Raw genomic sequence first — 17245 nt, forward strand, 5'->3', positions numbered from 1 at the left:
GGGACTGAATCACTGGCAGCAGTGGTGGTTTGCAGACTTCTCAGTCCACATTGACCAAAGACAACTTACAAGGTCATCAGAAAAGATCTGTCAGACTTAGGTGAGAGAGGAGCACAGTCCAGCATAGGCCGCACCAGCACAGTCCCAGTCCCAGCAAACCAAGAGCAGGCCTTGGGAGTGACCGAATCAGCAGCTGCAGTGGCAGTGGCTGCTTCTGGAGCTCTCAGCCCACAGATGGAAAGGAGATCAAACAAATGGTCAGAAGGAGATTACAGGGGTCTCTTTGCTAGCACTGAGGTAGGACTCTGTTGCTTTGCCCATACTTGGATCTGGGTTGCAGTCCTGGGGCAAGGAGGAGCACCAGCATGGCAGAACTTGTGGCAGCAGTGCAGAGAGAACCCTCTTCACAGTTCCCAGGGAAGAAAAGAGTGCTTGTGATCACTCACAGAGCACAGGCCAGGAGAGGTGTAAACACCTCTCCTTAGATCATACCACCTTGGAAGAACTGAAAACATATAGATCCCTAGAAGTATCTCTGAAAATAGCTTCACAAAACCTCTAAAGCTTGGGACAGTGTGCCTTCTACCCTAGAAGCAGAACCCTACCTTAACAAAGAGTTGAAAAGTCAAGTAATAGGCTGAGAAAGTGAGCAAACAACAAAAAAAACCTCGTGATTATAAAAAGTTACTTTGGTGACAAGGAAGATCAAAACATACACTCAGAAGAAGACAACAAAGTCAAAGCTCCTACATCCAAAGCCTCCAAGAAAAATATGAATTGGTCTCAGGTAATGGAAGAGCTCAAAAGGGATTTTGAAAATCAAATAAGAGAAGTAGAGGGAAAATTGGGAAGAGAAATGAGAGTGATACGAGAAAATCATGAAAAACAAGTCAACAGCTTGGTTAAAGAAGACCCCCCAAAAATGAAGAAAATAACACCTTAAAAAACAGACTAGACCAAATGACAAAAGAGGTCCAAAAAACCAATGAGGAGAAGAATGCCTTAAAAAGCAGAATTGGCCAAATGGAAAAGGAGGTGCAGAAGCTCACTGAAGAATATAATTCCTTAAAAATTAGAATGGAGCAAATGGAAGCTAATGACTCTATGAGAAATCAAGAAATTATAAAACAAAACCAAAAGAATGAAAATTATAAGACAATGTGAAATATCTCATTGGAAAAACAACTGACCTGGAAATACATCCAGGAGAGATAATTTTAAAATTACTGGACTACCTGAAAGTCATGATCAAAAAAAGAGCCTAGACATCATCTTTCAAGAAATTATCAAGGAAAACTGCCCTGATATTCTAGAACCAGAGGGTAAAATGGAAATTGAAAGAATCCACCAATTACCTCCTGGAAGAGATCCCAAAATGAAAACCCATCAAGTTCCAGAGTTCCCAGGTCAAGGAGAAAATATCGTAAGCAGCCAGAAAGAAACAATTCAAGTATTGTGGAGCCACAATCAGGATAACATAAGATTTAGTAGCTTCTACATTAAAGGATCAGAGGGCTTGGAATATGATAAGAATATTGTATTCAAAGGAGCGAGGTTTAAAACCAAGAATAACCTGCCCAGCAAAACAATTCATCTAGAAGAACAAAAGGTCAAGTATATCAAGGGAATCAACAAAAAAGTGAAGGAAAGTGGCCTATTCAGTACCAAATTTCAAACCATACTAAAAAGCAGTAATCATCAAAACAATCTGGTACTAGCAAAGAAATAGAGTGATTGATCAGTGCAAGAGATTAGGTACACAGTATACAGAAGTAAATGACCACACTTCAGAATCTAGTGTTTGATAAACCCAAATATCTAAGTTTTTGAGGCAGGAACTCACTACTCATTAAAAATTGCTGGGAAAGCTGGAAAGCAGTCTAGCAGAAACTAGGGACAGAACAACAATTCATACCATATACCAAGGTAAGGTCAAAATGAATGCAAAACTTAGACATAAAGGGTAATATGGGGCAAATTAGGGAGCATGGAAAAAACTACCTGTCAGACTTATGGATTAGGAAAGCGTTTATGACCAAACAAGATAGAAAAGATCACAAGAGGTAAAATGGATAATTTTGATTACATGAAATTAAAAGGCTTTCGCAGAACAAAACCAATGCAGCTAAAATTAGAATGAAACAGGAAACTGGGAAAACATTTTTTATAGCAAGTTTCTTCGAGGTAACTGAGCCAAATTTATTTTTAAAAAAAGTAGTTCAATGGTCAAAGGACATGAACAGTTTTCAGAAGAAAGCAAAGCTATCAATGAAAAAATGTTTTTAAGTCACAAATATTTAGAGAAATGTAAATTAAGACAACCTCATGCCTATCAGATTGGCCAATGTGACAGAAAAGGTAAGTGACATTTTGGAAGGGATGTGGAAAAACAGGTACATTAATGCAATGTTGGAATTGTGAACTGGTCCAAACACTGGAGAATAATTTGGAACTATCCTGAAAGTGCTTTCAAGCTGTGTGAAATACCACTACTAGGTCTATATCCCAAAGAGATCAAAGAAAAACGAAAAGGATCCATATGTACAAAAATATTTGTGTAAGCTCTTCTTGTAATGGCAAAGAATTGGAAATTGAGGGGGAGTAACTAAACAAGTTATGGTATATGATTGTGGTGGACTATTATTGTGCTGTAAGAAATGACAAAGGGAAAAAAAAGAAATGACAAAGGGGATGGTTTCAGAAAAAACTAAGAAGTCTTATGAACTGATACAAAGTGAAGTGAGAAGAACCAGGAGAACACTGTACACATTAACAATGATATTGTAACAATAAATCAATTGTTAAACACATAGTTACTCTGATCCACAATTCCAAAGTACTCATGATGAAAAATGCTGTCTACCTCCAGAGAGTTGAATTGATGAACTCTGAGTGACACTTGAAGCATATTTTTTTCACTTTACTTTTCTTGATTTGGGCGAGTGGGGAGTTGGGTGGGGAAGGAGGACCATGGTTAATATGGAAATGTGTTTTTTTATGACTTCACATATATAATAAGTATCATATTGCTTGCCTTTTCAATGTGTGCGGAAGGTACTGGAGGGAGGAAGAGAATTTGTAACTCAGAATTTAAAAATAAATGTTTAAATTGTTTTTTAAAGAAACACACAAAAAGATTTACAGAGTTAAGAGTTTAAAGTAGAATCTATTTTGCCACAAGTGAACCCTCCCAAAAAACAGAGCTGGCAGTCATGATCTCAGACAAGGCCACAGTACAGAGAGACATGGTTAAAAGAGATAAGCAAGGAAACAGCATTACATTTAAGTATTAGATATTAGATAATATAGATATCACCATAGATAATATTAATACTACACACACACACACACACACACACAAGCATTTTATCTTAATATCTTAAGTAAAAGCCAAATAAACAACACAGAGAAGTGGACAGCAACACAAAAATTGTTGGGGATCTTGAGGAATTGCTTTAAGATTCAGACATATCTAATACAAAGGCAAACAAGGAAGAGGTTAAGGATCTGAATATAAATTTTAAAAAGTTAGATATGACAGACTTAGGAAATACTGAATGGGAATCATAGGCAATACACATTTCACAGGTTTATATGGCACCTTCACACTGTGGGCATCAAATGAGATATATGTAAAGTGCTTTACAAACCTTAAAGCATTATATAAATGTTATTATTATTATTTTGAAACACCTCATACAGCAAGATAGGCTGTGATTTCATAGTACAATGAGGTCAAGGGCCATAATTACAACTCTCAAGTTTTAAGATTTACACATGAACTCTCAAATAGCTTTAGCAAAGCGATGCTGTGCTTTGCAGTTTGGAGCCTTCTCGCTGCTAGATAGGCTTTCAGTTTAGGAAAGAAACATTGCTGAATGGCTAAATCATAGAGAAGACAGGTCTTCCATTTACATGCTTCAATTAAGTAGGTTTTTCCCAAATGTTTTCTCCCCAATAGGCCCAAACATTTGCTTTAAAATAACTACTGTTAAATTTCAAAGCACACTTTAGTGTTGTTTATTGCTATCTGTATAGGAGTCCCTTAAAGAAGCATACACTGGGAGAAGGGGGAAGGGAGAGGTAGAGTGGGATAAATTATCACACAAAAAAGAGGTATGAAAGAGGAGAGGTGAAGATGGGGGGGGGTTGGCAGGCAATACCTGAATCTTCCTTATGTTAACCATAGGTTCTTTGAAGTTGACTGGTCACTTGATTGATCAGAATTCTAATGTCTTTTTTTTAAACTGGGTCTCCCTACCTGGCCCAGATGAAAGTACAGTGGCCACTTATTGGCCCAACTGGTAAGAAAGCTTTAGCCTCTTTTTTTCCCAACGTGGATTTCCCTTTCTTAACCTGGTGGCATTCCACTCGTGGAGGCTTAGCATATTGGTTATGGAATTGAGATTGACTTTATCCTTACTGAAGTTCAGAACACCAACCTTAGCCTCCCCCAATTGCAGGGATAACAGGTGTGTGCTACAACTCCTGGTCTCTAACATCTTTTAATTCTGTTTTTCCTTTACATTATAGTCATTGTATAAATTATTTGCATGGTTCTTCTCACTCTCTGCATTTACAAGTCTTCCCAACTTTCTCTGAATTCTTTACAATTTCTTAAGATGGAATATATACTATTACATTTACATGCAAGAATTTGTTTAGTCATTTCTTGATTGATTGGTACCAATTATTTCTCCAGTTTTCAGTTGCTACAAAAATTGCTACTATAAATATCTTTGGACAAATGGAGCCTTCCCTTCTGTCTTTGGCCTTTTGGGCTATGTGTCCATTAGTAGTATACTGGGAAAAGGCATATGTAAGATCTAATAACTTTCCTAGTATAGTTTCCAATTATTTTCCTTAATGGCTGAACAGCTGAACCCACCAAACATCAGTGTGCCTGGATTTGTCATTTCTCACCTTTGCCAATCTAATGGTATATGGCAAAAATTTTAGAGTTGTTTTCGTTTGCATTTCTCTTATTAATAATTTAGAGCATTCCTTACAGTTGATGATAGTTTACATTTTTTCTTTTGAAAATGGTTTGTCAGCCTTGGAGTCAGGAGGACCCGAGTTCAAATGTGACCTCAGACATTTGGCACTTAACTAGTTGTGTGACCCTGGGCAAGTCACTTAACCCCACTGCCTCACCAAAAAGCAAAAACAAAACAAACAAAAGAAAATGCCTTTGCATATTCTTTGACTACTCCCCTACTGAGGAATGATGCTTGTTCTAGTATATTTATATCAGTTCCCTATATATCCCGTGTAGCAAGTCTTAGAGATAAATATTTTCCCCCTAATTATCAGTTTTCTTATTTTAGCTGCATTAATTTTGTTCATCTAAAGGATTTTTTTTTAGAAAAAAAAGTTTAACAAAAATTATGTATTTTCTTTTCAGTGATCATTTTCATCCTTGTTTGAGAATTCTCCCTCTAGCCATAGTGGTAAGAGGTATCTCCTTCAATTCTTACTCAGTTCCATGATGGATCCTTTTATATTTAGGTCTTGTATCCAGCTGGGGCTTATTGGAGTATGTGGTATAGGATATTTGTCTAAACTTCATTTTTGCCAAACTACTTTCCAGTCTTCCCAGCAGTCCTTATTGATTAAGAACTTGTTTGTATTTTGTATTTTGCTTACCTAAGTCTGTTCCTTTGACCAAGGATCTCCCTACCTGTAGATTTTGTTTTTAACCAGCACCAAATATTTTTTTATGATTACTATTTTATAATATAGTGTGAGGTAGAGAAGTTCAAGTCCCCACTCATTCCTACTTTTAAAAATTATCTCCTTTGAGAACTTGACATTTCCTTCCTCCAGGTGAGTTTTGTTATTATTTTGCATAAATCAATAAAGTAACCTGCTGGGTAATTTTATTGGCATAGAGGTAAATCTATTAATTAATTTAGATAATATCGTTATTTTCATTATATTGACACAGCCCAATGCCTATATAGGAAAATGATATCTCTAATTATTAGGAAGTTTTTCCTTACCCCAAGAATGTTTTTATCCATTTTCAACACTCCTAATTTTGCTTTCTGAGGCCAAGTTTGACTTTATCAATGTCCTTCCTAAAATGTGGGATTCAGAACTGAACGCATTAAATACAACTAATGTTGTGTGACCTATCTCTGTCCAGTGAGTCCTGAATAGTTAGGCCTCTCTCTTAATGCAAATTCAAGTCACATTATTTTTTGCACAGATATTGAGCTTGTTTCACTAAGATCTTTTTCAGATGAACTACTATCTAGCCTTGTCTCCTTCATCTTTTATTTGTGAAGTTGGTATTTTGAACCCAAGCCTAAGACTTTACATTTATGCCTGTTAAAATTCATCTGATTAGATTCTGCCCAAGGTTCAGGATGTTGAAGTCTTTTTGGATCTTGATTTTTTCACATATTTCAGATATCCTTCCTAGCTTCTTGTCATGCAAATTTGATAAGCCCTCCATCTACACTTTTAGCTAAGTCATTGATAGAAATACCCGGGGGTCACGCACAAATGCCTAGGTCACTCCACTAGAGCCCTCCTTCCAAGTGAACATTAAACATTACTCATTGGATCTGGCCATTCACCAAGTTCCAAATTCTTTTAAACATACAGCTATCTAGCTGTCTCTATATTCTCCACAAGAATAACACAGGAGACTGTCAAATGCCTTGCAGAAATCAAGGTCAACTACCTATAGACTTCTGATTTACTAGTCTTGCCAGTCACGGCAATGAAGCCATGCTGGCTTTATGGTCTGCTTTCTTTTATGAATGTTCAATAACCATCCTTTTAATAATACATTCTGGAATTCTGCCAAGAATTACAGTATAGCTCAATTGCTTTCTCTACATCTATGTTGTTTCTTCCTCGTTTTGGACAAGATGATATTTGCCTTTCTCTACTCCTGCAACTCTACAGCTGGTCTCTCTGTGCCTATCTTTCCTGAGGTAACTGACATTGGCTCAGCAATTATATCCACCAGTTCTTTCAGTACCCTGGGATATAACTTCAGTTATAAAGTTTAGTTATAAAGATATAGCTGGTGCCTTGAATTCGTGAAAAGCAATAAATTGCTGTATTAACATGTCCCTAATTATCTTCCATTTCAACTCTGATGAGCCATTTCTGGCTTGTCCTTTCCAGCCTAAAGGTCATTTTCCTTGGCAGAGAAACCAAGCAAAATACAGGTTGAGTAGTTCCATCTTTTCTCTGCCATTTATCCCCTTTGCCCTAAGCAGAAGTCCAATCCCTTCTTTTTTTTTCAGAAAAACTTAAAAAGACACCCAAGAAGCCAGAGCAATAGAAATGCAAGTCATTGTGTGGCCAACTGAATGAATGGTCTTTTCCTGGTCCTGGGACTTCATCCTGTATCACTGAGACTAGGGGGAATGGGATATACACAACTAAGCAGAGTAAAATTTTACTTCTACAAGATTCTAATGAAAAAGCATTTTACTGATAAGGGTACATGATCAAAAAGTTGGGAGTCCCCTAGTCTAGCGATTCAGCTGAGTTTCCAGCTTTTTTCCAAACTGTTTGTTTAGAACCCACAAATCTCGATGGGCCTAATGTAAAGGGGTTATTCAAATTGCCTGAGACTGATTCCTGTACCATTTAGACTAGAGAGAAAAGGACTACACATCCCAAACAGAATAACTTACAGCGATTTTGTACACTAATGAGCCTCTCCATCCTTAGCTAGCTTGGTACTTGAGCCATCAGACACAAAATGTAGCTGCAGCTCTTCTCAATATTTTTCTAGCTTAGTAGAGCCTGTCAGAACACGTATTTTACTGGTTTAGCCTTTGAGAACCCAAGATTATCTCCATGCCATAAAATCACATTGAAGTATAACTCTTATAGCAGAAGACACATGTAAACTATGCAAATTTAAATAATTTACTCAATTAAATGCAAAAATACATACCTAAAGTCATGGAACTACATGACAGGGTGGAATCATCTAATCTTTACTCTTTATAAACTCTTAACCTTTGAGAAGGCATTTAAAAATTCTATTCTTGAACATTTTCAGGAAAGAAGAGCAAAACATAAGGCTTAAATTTTTTTTTACATTAATTTCTCAACTCGGAGTAAAAGCTTGAAAATTCTGAACTTCAAAATGTATAAATGTGGCTAAGATGTCGAAATAACAAAAATAAATAGAACAAATCATGCTAACCACAGTGAATCATTCATACTATTTAATTATAAAAAATTTCTTCAAGACATTAAAATAATAAAAGATTAAAATTTGTCTCATATATCTGAATTGCCACTTCCAGAAACATTCTGTAATGTTATTTTATTTAAAAATGACTGCTAAAGAATTACTGACACTTAGGTGATCAGAGGAAGTTTCTTCTCTCAGGTACTAGTAGGACTGTACAGATGCAGTCAGGTAATTCTTTGAATTTAATGACCTAAAATTGGAGAAAAAGAAATTTAATTTTTAAATACATGCAGGTCATATCAACAGATACACTTTTTTAACTGAAAAATATTTTCAAGTTTTCAATCTAATTTCAAGTTTTCTACATTTTTGATGACAAATGTATTCCACCAAATTCAAAACAAACTATTTTATCTTCACTGTGTAAAGCCAATTAATTAGAAAAAAAAATGAAAGCCTATTTTAGGCTTTAAGAACACAAATTTTGGACTATAGATTCTAATGCTATTGTTTTGGGATTTACTAACTTAAAATGTTTTTTAAAATACATAATTCTAGGTTGGCAAAATGTTCATAAAATCTTGAAATCAAACAGAATTCAGTGAGCTGAAAATGATGACAGTGTGGTATGACAGAAAGAGCACAGCAACCTGGAAGACCTGGGTTTGAGCTCTGGACTGCAGCTTAAAAGTATCATGAGGAAGTATCAACTTCCTCATTTTTAAAATAAGAATAATCCTATTTGTAGTGCCTACCTTACAGGGTTGTGCTTTGTAAACATATATAATATATAAGCATATATATGTGTATGTGTGTGTATTGTGCTTTGTTTGGGTTTTTTTTGCTTTTAGGCAATTGGGGTTAAGTGACTTGCCCAGGGTCACACAGCTAGGAAATGTCAAGTGTTTGGTCTGAGGCTGGATTTGAAGTCCTCCTGACTTCAGGGCCAGTGCTCTATCCACTGCGCCACCTAGCTGCCCCATGTAATGTGCTTTGTAAGCATATATAATTAACAGCATATGTAAGCTGCTTATTTATTTGATTTGATAGCTAATTAAAACAGAAAATAAATTTCTTACTTTCCAGAGAGCAGGCAACAACCTCCTCCCCCCACACGGATAACATAGTCAGTGTGTCTCCATAATGTTTTGTTTCTCAAGATTAAAGAACAACAACAACAACAAAAATAGTCTTGTTTTTGTTTTGCTTTGCTTTGTTCTACTTTGGAAAAAGCATTACCAATTTAACTGCCTATTCTGTTTTATGAAGAAGAAAATTTCGGCTGAGGGAGACCAATTTGTCACCTATCAAAGAACAACGGAGTGAAATTCCAGGATTCCCCACTTTCTTACTAAGGCTACGTGGTCTCTCTTCTATAGAGACAGTAACCAAGTCACAAGTGGATTGGATTCTGAAAGTTTGTTAACAGAATCAAGAGCTGACAGGGAGCTCAAATATTCAAATGTTTGAAAAGCTATCTCATGGAAGCGGGTTTGCCAGATCCCAGAGAAAAGGACTAGCAGCCATGGACAAAAGTTGCAAAGACAGAAATTTGGCATCATATGAAACAAAACATCCTAAAATTCAAACTGGAATGAGCTGCCTTAGGAGGGACTGGGTTCCTTCCAAGGCTGTGCTGGTAATGTTTAACAACAGGCTTTCAAAAAAAAAAAAGCTATGTTACATTTGTTTTGGGCTTTAGTTCTGACATTAAATTTACAAGGTCATGCCACACAAAGGATTATAGATTTAGAGCTGGAAAGGACCTCAGAAGCCATGTAGTCCAATGCTCTTCATTTTACAGTTCAGGAAACTTGAGGCCTAGGGAGATTAAATGACATGTCTGAAATCACACAGCTACTAACCATCAGGGAGAGGATTTGAACCTAGGTCCTCTTTTGTATTCATACTTAGTTGCCTATCCTTTCTTCCACATTCTCTCTTTTGGACATCAACTAGTTGATGCTCTGTTGCCGCCACATTAGTCTCATTAGATAGTTCTACTTCATTTGTACTTGTGTTATCAGAATTCTGTTCTCAAAAAATCTGCCTTCCCTCTTGAGCCATTTTTCCTGGAAAGCACAGGCTGGAGTGCAGAACCTATAGCCTCGAGGCCACATGTGGACCTCTAGGTCTTCAAGTGTGGCCCTTTGACTGAATCTAAACTTCCCCTTAATAAAAGGATTTGTTCTGTAAAACTTGGACTCAGTCACACCAGGTCTCAAGGCTGAAGCTTCCCCACCTCTGGCCTAGGCCATGATATCAAATCTGTTCTTTCTCTGCACACTTTGAAATCTGTTTTCACTAAATTCAAGGAATGTGCCAATTGTGCCATCCTAACAATAGCTGACATTTTCCTAGCATTCAAATTTCATAAAATTTCTAATGTTTACTTTACTACGATGTAATTTAATCCACACAGCAACTCTGTCTAGAAGATAATGCAGAGATTATTAATCCCCTTTTGACCAAGAATCTAGAGCAGGGCTTCTTAAACTTCTTCCACTCCTGACCCTTCAGTGCTTCTTAAACTGTGGGTGGCAATGACACATGGGGTCACAACCTACATATTTAAGAAGTGCTATTCTAGAGCACAGAAAGAGGTAAGGTGATTTGTTTATGGCCATTGGGCTAATGCATATTAGGAGCAAGATTTGAATTCAGATCTCACTTCTAAGTCCCAGCACTTTGCCCTCCTTCCAGCATACTGCTTCTCTATTCTATCACAAACTTTAAAATGGCATGGTTATTTCCTTCCAAGATGACACTTCTCCTTATTGTCTAGAAGAAGATCCAGAACAGCTTTTCTCTCTGATGTACTGTCCACCTTTGGAAGGATGGAATGATTAGTTTGGTTACATCACAGTAACAATGAAAATGATGTCACAGAATATAGAATTCCTTTGGATTGGTTAGGTTAATGGCCACAGACTATATGGCTCAATTAATGCCCTAGAAGCAATGTTGAAAATGTATGGATTCTCTCAAAAACTGGTTGCTGGTTTTCAATAATGTAGCCATAAAGAGTTGTGAAGAGCATCTCTAATTAACCCATTTATATGCAATCTGATCACAATAAAGACCAGTCAAAATAATGACTGTCATCAACAAACAATTCAAATGCGTATCTTCTTGCACCATTTCTTTATGTGAAAGAAAGCATTATTTTTATTATGTTAACCTAATTTTTGAATACTAGCTATCCTCATGAAAAACTTAAAATTAAGACCCACCACCCTCCATGGTAGAGTGAGAGCGCAGGATTTGTGGTCAGAGAACCTAATTTCAAATCCCAGTTCTGCCATTTCCAAACCGTGAGACTCCTGGTTATTAGTCTTTTCACCTAGAAAAGTTAGGCCTCATTTGTGAACTGATAGGGTGGGACTAGATGACCTATGATCCGAAGACCAGATTTGATGCATTTATTACAACTGAGACAGGAGCATAAGAATGGGGTTTGGGTCCCAGACAGTGTTGTTCAGTTGCTCAGTCGTTTAAGTGTGTCCAACTCTTTGTGACCCCTTTTGGGGGTTTTCTTGGCAAAGATACTGGAATGGTTTGCCATTTCCTTCTCCAGCTCATTTTACAGATGAGGAAACTGAGGCAAATAGGGTTAAGTAATTTGCCCAGGGTCACACAGCTAGTAAGTGTCTGAGGCCACATTTGAACTCATGAAGACAAGTCTTCCTGGACTCCAGCCCTGGTACTCTATCCACTAGGCCACCTATCTGCTCCCACCCCACATGGTAGAAGGGCTATTTTCGTGGTGTAGGGGAAAGAGAATTGCATTTGGAGTCACAGGACTTTTGTGACCTTGGGGAAATTTCAAGCTCCTTGGGACTCTGTTTCTTTGTCTGTGAAATCATAAAATAGTTGTAGTCTAAGGGCCCTTTCAGCTTTAAACCCTATGAGTCCATAAAATAAACAGGCAGAAAGAGGGAAGAAGATAAATAATCTAACTTCTTGAGAGATAGCTTCTACAAAATTCAGAAATTTGAACACTGAAGGACCTACCTCTTTGCTGTGTTAAATTTTCAACACATTAAGTTGATTTTTTGGAAACCTAACCATGAAGAGATGAACAGTACCACTAATCAATCTATCTCTAATGCTGTGTTTTCATGGAAAATTATTACAGAGGTACAGATGGAAAATTCAGTTTTGTACTTTTCACATTATTCATGACTGACAGTTTCTTAGAACAAAGCTCAATATTTACACTTGAACAGTAATTATACCTTGCTTGGCTATAGAAAGCCTTTAACAAATGACAATAAAATGTTTTTACTTTGCCCTAAAATCACAGCTAGGAAAGAAGAATAGTTTAGTAGAGTGAACTTCATCTCAACCAATCAAGGATTCCAAGACAATGAACAGGTCTAACTTTTGTAGGGGGTGGGGTGCAAGAATGGGGATTTTAAGGTGGCAAAGATCTTTCACCCATCCTTTTCAGCACAAGAGGAAAATCATCATTAAGAGACTATACAACATGAACATTCTGAGGAAACCTTAAAAACAATTTAGTGTGGACTAACGAGTTAAATATTCACTCAAGTCCTATTCTGTGCTTCATCACAACATGGAAGGGACCCTCGGTTGTCAAAGGCTATGGCAGCAGGAATGTGAGCTCTGACAGGTTCTATCAGGCTGGAAAGGGACCTGGCAACTGAGCATTTGTCTGCTGTCCAAGAATCAGTTTAGATAAGTACATAATCAGGGTGGTGACACAGAGGTGAACTGTTTGGCTAAGCATATTCTGAAGATGGTCTACTAGGTTTTAAGAAGATTGCAGTCTGCATGGGTGGGCATAAGCAAACCAATTAAATTACAGTTCAAGGAAGGACTGAAGTGAACTTGAATGAAAAAGCTCTACTTAGAGAGGCAGCTGAGGCATAGTGACGGAGAGGTAGTCTAGTAGTCAGGAAGACCTGGATTCAAGTCCTACCTTTGATTCCTATGTAAATTTACTTGACCTCTCAGTGCCCAAATTTTTTAAACTGAAAAGTTGCAGAAAAGGGATTGATTTCATCAGTAGATAAGTTTCCTTACCCAGACTTCTACCAATGAAATCGCAAGTTCAATCCAAAAGAAACCAAAGCAAAAAATAAAAAGCTATACTTGCTTTTTGACGTTGGCAGACATTATACTTGAAACTGGCCGGGTCTTTGGTCCACTGCTTGGATGGAAAATCCTTTCTGGTTTAGCAACACTTTTATCCCCAATTTTCTTCCCATATTGGTCATTGATATATGGAGGGAAAGGGTCAAATGTTCCTGCTTTCATACCACCTGCCTATGAATAAAAGTTTTAGATATAAAAACATTTTACAAATGTTCAGAATGCAATTGTCCTTATACATAGTCGGGGCACACTAAATAGAATTAAGGTGCCCCACCAAATGACTACAGATACTCACTTTATCACCAGCTGCATTATAAACTCTTTCCTTTTGGTCAAGGAATTGCAGCTCAGGAAGTCCACTATTAAAATACTTTTCTGACACTTCAATGGATCTATGATTTCACTAATGTGATTTCTACCTCCAAGGGTAGAGACTGCAAACCACTAATGCCTTTCTCGTCCTGTGGGAATCTGATCCATATCTTCCCTTCTATCCTTCACAGAATCCAATATGCTAGATCCCTTCATCTAGATCTCTTGACCTTGCCTGGATACAAGTGTAGCACATGGGAAGGGAGTAAGCATTTATTAAGCAGGTACTATGTTCCAGGCCCCATGCTAAGCACTCTACAAATGTTATCTCATCTATTGTGCCATCTGTTATCCTTCTCTCTCACTAGGTGATTGGGCTCCCTGTTTTTTGGGTCATGTGTGTCTTTGACAATGCTCTTTATGCCTTTCTTGGTAATAAGTTGCAGTATACTCACAACCTACTATGTAGCTATTCCACTGCCCTATGGGCAACCCACAACTTTAATTCTTTGGAGGCCATGGCATTCCATGACTTCTGTTAAAAAAAAAAAAAGAAAGAAAAAGAAAAAGAAAAAGAAAGAATGGTCCTCATATTAGAGAGAAGCCTGAAGGCATTAAGAGCACTTTGTAATTTTCCAAATAAAACGAGCAGAGTTTTTTCCTCCTGTTCACTTTTACATCTAGTTTAGTCTCTGTTTATGGTATCAGCCCAAGGTACCATATGTGACAGACCATATCTATGAGATGTTCATCCACTTATAGGCATTCTTTGTTCAGTGGTTTCTTTCTTGTATGTATAGTTAGGCTGAATTTTTTATCTCATTTAGGAAACTGCAGTGTTACAGAGGAAAAACGCTAGATTTGTAGTCAAAGGACCTTAGTTCAAATCCTGTCTTTGCCCCTCATAACCTCTGTGACCTCAGATAAGACACATAACATCTCAAGGCCTTGGTTTTCTCATCTGCAAAATGAAAGACCTCTTTCAGTTCTAAAGCTATGAACTTCAGTGATCTCTGATTTGTAAACAGCAGCATCTTGAGAGCCTTACCATCTATAGGGAACATCTCTTCCATCTGAACACTCTACTATCCAGGATGGTAGCAAACAATGTTAATACGTTCTTCATGAGTTTACAACTAATTGAAGGATTTGTTGAAAAAAGTGATCTCTATTGCCATATCTTTTAAGGAATCTTGAATGATTTTGAATCAATGTTGGCCCTTGGCAACTATACCTTTCCACTTTTCACAGAAATCAAATGTATACTGCCTACAGTAGTTTATAAGCTATTTTTGTATCCTTGTCATGGCAACTGAGTTAAACTTCCTAAGGAAACACTGAGAATCTATATCAATGTCTTTTTTAAAAAAATATCTCTCAGTTTAGGAATATCAATAACTTGTTTGTGTAGATCTGTCTACAAATGGTATATTCTCTTATTTTGATTTTCTTCTAATTTGATTTTGATTTAGAAATAATTCTTATATCATTAGCCAATAAACTCCTGTCAGAATATAATCAATTTCATTTTTTGGATGGTATTTAATCCTTGCCTTTCTGACTCTCTTTTTTGAGTAAAGTATTCATGATATGTAGGCATGAAGTTTCTATACATTTCTCTCATTTCTTACTCCTAAACAATGTTTTCCAATATATTTGTCACCATCATCCCCCTTGGCCTAACTTTGTACTGAAGTAATTGAATATTAAAATGTATATGGATTTAATTTGGAAAAACTTTTTGAGTTCTTCCCAGAATTCATCTATTTCCTCATTCTTTACTACACATGCTGGCACATAAGCTACAATTATTTTCATGGTAATCTTTTTTACAAGAGTTTATCATGGCCACTGCAGTACAAAATGACCAAGTATTTCTTTTTGCCTTTGGGTAGACAATAAAACCAGCTGCTAATTCCTTCATTTGCCTAAGAAACATTGAGCCATCTCTCTATTCAGGAAAACTTCCATTTGTCTCCCAGTTTCAGAAACAGTGAGAATGTCATGGTAAATATGATTCAGGTGCAAATAATTATAGGGCCAGGGACCGGACCTATGATTTCATTGGTATGGGGGATATCCTGGTGAGGAAACTCTCTCTGAAGCAGACTGGCACCTTCTCCTGCAACTTACAGTCTTAGAGAGCTCCCTAGAGCTGGGAAGGTAAGGGCCTTTCCCAGGAGCATACAGCTAATATGTGTCAGGGGCAGGACTTGAAACTGGATGTCTTTGGTTTCAAGGCCAGCTCTCTAACCACTAGAATATAGACACTAATACAGTAAGCCACAATCAGTCGTTGACAACTTGGTACGGATTGGTTTCAGAAAGTCAGTCATCTAAGTAAGGCCTTGAGGAAACTGGGAAAAAGACAAATGTAGTTTGGCCAGAAGGGTGAAAACTAGGTCCAGAGGATGAAGTGTTGTCCTAAAAGTACAAGGGGAAAAGGGGTGCCATAGGGAATGGTTTATAGGCCACACAGTAATTCTTGCAAAGATTTGGGGTAGGTGAATGCTACAAAGAGGAAAGAGGGAATAGAAGAGAAGTTGAAAGTAAAGGAGACAAATTTCACTTGCTTAGTATAAGTCAATCCAAACATAAGCCAATACCTACACAAATAACTGACTAAATTTTTCACTCACTGGATTGGACATATTGGCTTCATTGTGTATAAAATCATCCAAGGTAATTCTATGAGATCATAAGATCACAGAATTAGAGCTGGCAGGAACCTTAGAGATCAGTGAGGTCAGTCCCTCATGACAGTTCAGTCCTTCTGACTAATGTAACCAGGTACCCTTTCTCTGGCAATGAAATCGACATGATAGTTTTGCTACAGAAATATCTGGTCTGGATAAGTTATCAGTTTTCTAAAATAAATACAGAAATTACTAATCAAGCTAGTATGCTGGAACTGGGATATGGGTTTTAATGGGCTACTTTGAATTTTAAAGAATGTAAAAAAACATCAATGTTTTTTAATTTCTTGGTCACTCTTAGAAAGAAAAAAATAAAAACTAAAGGATTTAAGGGGGCTTCTACAACACACAAAATTAATATTTTTACAAACATTATAGAATAAATAATATGACTGGTAGAAACCCTGAACATCATTTACTTCATCCACCTGCTTTCCAAAGGATTGCATCTAAACCATGCCAAACAGACGGCTGTCTATTCTTTTACTGCAGTCTTCAGGAGAGTAGACCTACTATTTTCTGATATATACATCAATTTATACATATTTCTGTTGTTTCACTCCTTATTGGAAATGAGGAATATCTCGCAGTCATACACCCAATATTTCACTGTATTCATTTAAACTATACCAAATTTCTTTCGCCTTAACCATTTCTTTTGAATTCTACCTGCTGCAATAGTATCTAACCTATTTCTTATTTTTCCTTGACTGGCTTATCTGTAACTATAAATTTACCTTTTTAGGAGGAGAAGATGGCTTGAAAGGACTTCCAATTGCTTTTAGCTGCTCTGGTTTCTTAAGTGGTGGCAGAATTTTGTCAAAGGAATAAGGATTACTGTCAAAATAATCTTTTGGAAAGAGATTTAACTTGAAAGGTGTTCCTTTAATTAACCGATGGTGATCTTCGTTCTGTTTCTGTAAATTAAGTAGTGGTAAAAGTT

At 36.9% G+C, this 17245-nt stretch overlaps 1 protein-coding gene across 6 annotated transcripts in view; it reads right to left on the reverse strand.

The window, feature by feature from the left end:
- Positions 1 to 8187: 8187 nt before the first annotated feature.
- The window catches only part of CFAP96 (cilia and flagella associated protein 96), a 54666-nt gene continuing 45608 nt past the window's right edge, over positions 8188 to 17245 (reverse strand). For 5 of the 6 annotated variants that reach the window (XM_021007662.2, XM_021007657.2, XM_078148516.1 and 2 more), the window contains 3 exons: positions 17040 to 17219; positions 13296 to 13465; positions 8188 to 8423 (listed from right to left, as the gene is read on the reverse strand). In XM_021007662.2, coding sequence (XP_020863321.1) covers positions 8375 to 8423; positions 13296 to 13465; positions 17040 to 17219 — 399 coding nt within the window. In that variant the 3' untranslated portion in view covers positions 8188 to 8374. The remainder of the gene's footprint in view (positions 8424 to 13295; positions 13466 to 17039; positions 17220 to 17245) is intronic. The other variant, XM_021007663.2, reaches the window with a different exon arrangement.

Source organism: Phascolarctos cinereus, unplaced genomic scaffold (assembly GCF_003287225.1).
Source record: "Phascolarctos cinereus isolate Bilbo 61053 unplaced genomic scaffold, phaCin_HiC Scaffold_9;HRSCAF=440, whole genome shotgun sequence".
Classification (NCBI taxonomy): domain Eukaryota; kingdom Metazoa; phylum Chordata; class Mammalia; order Diprotodontia; family Phascolarctidae; genus Phascolarctos; species Phascolarctos cinereus.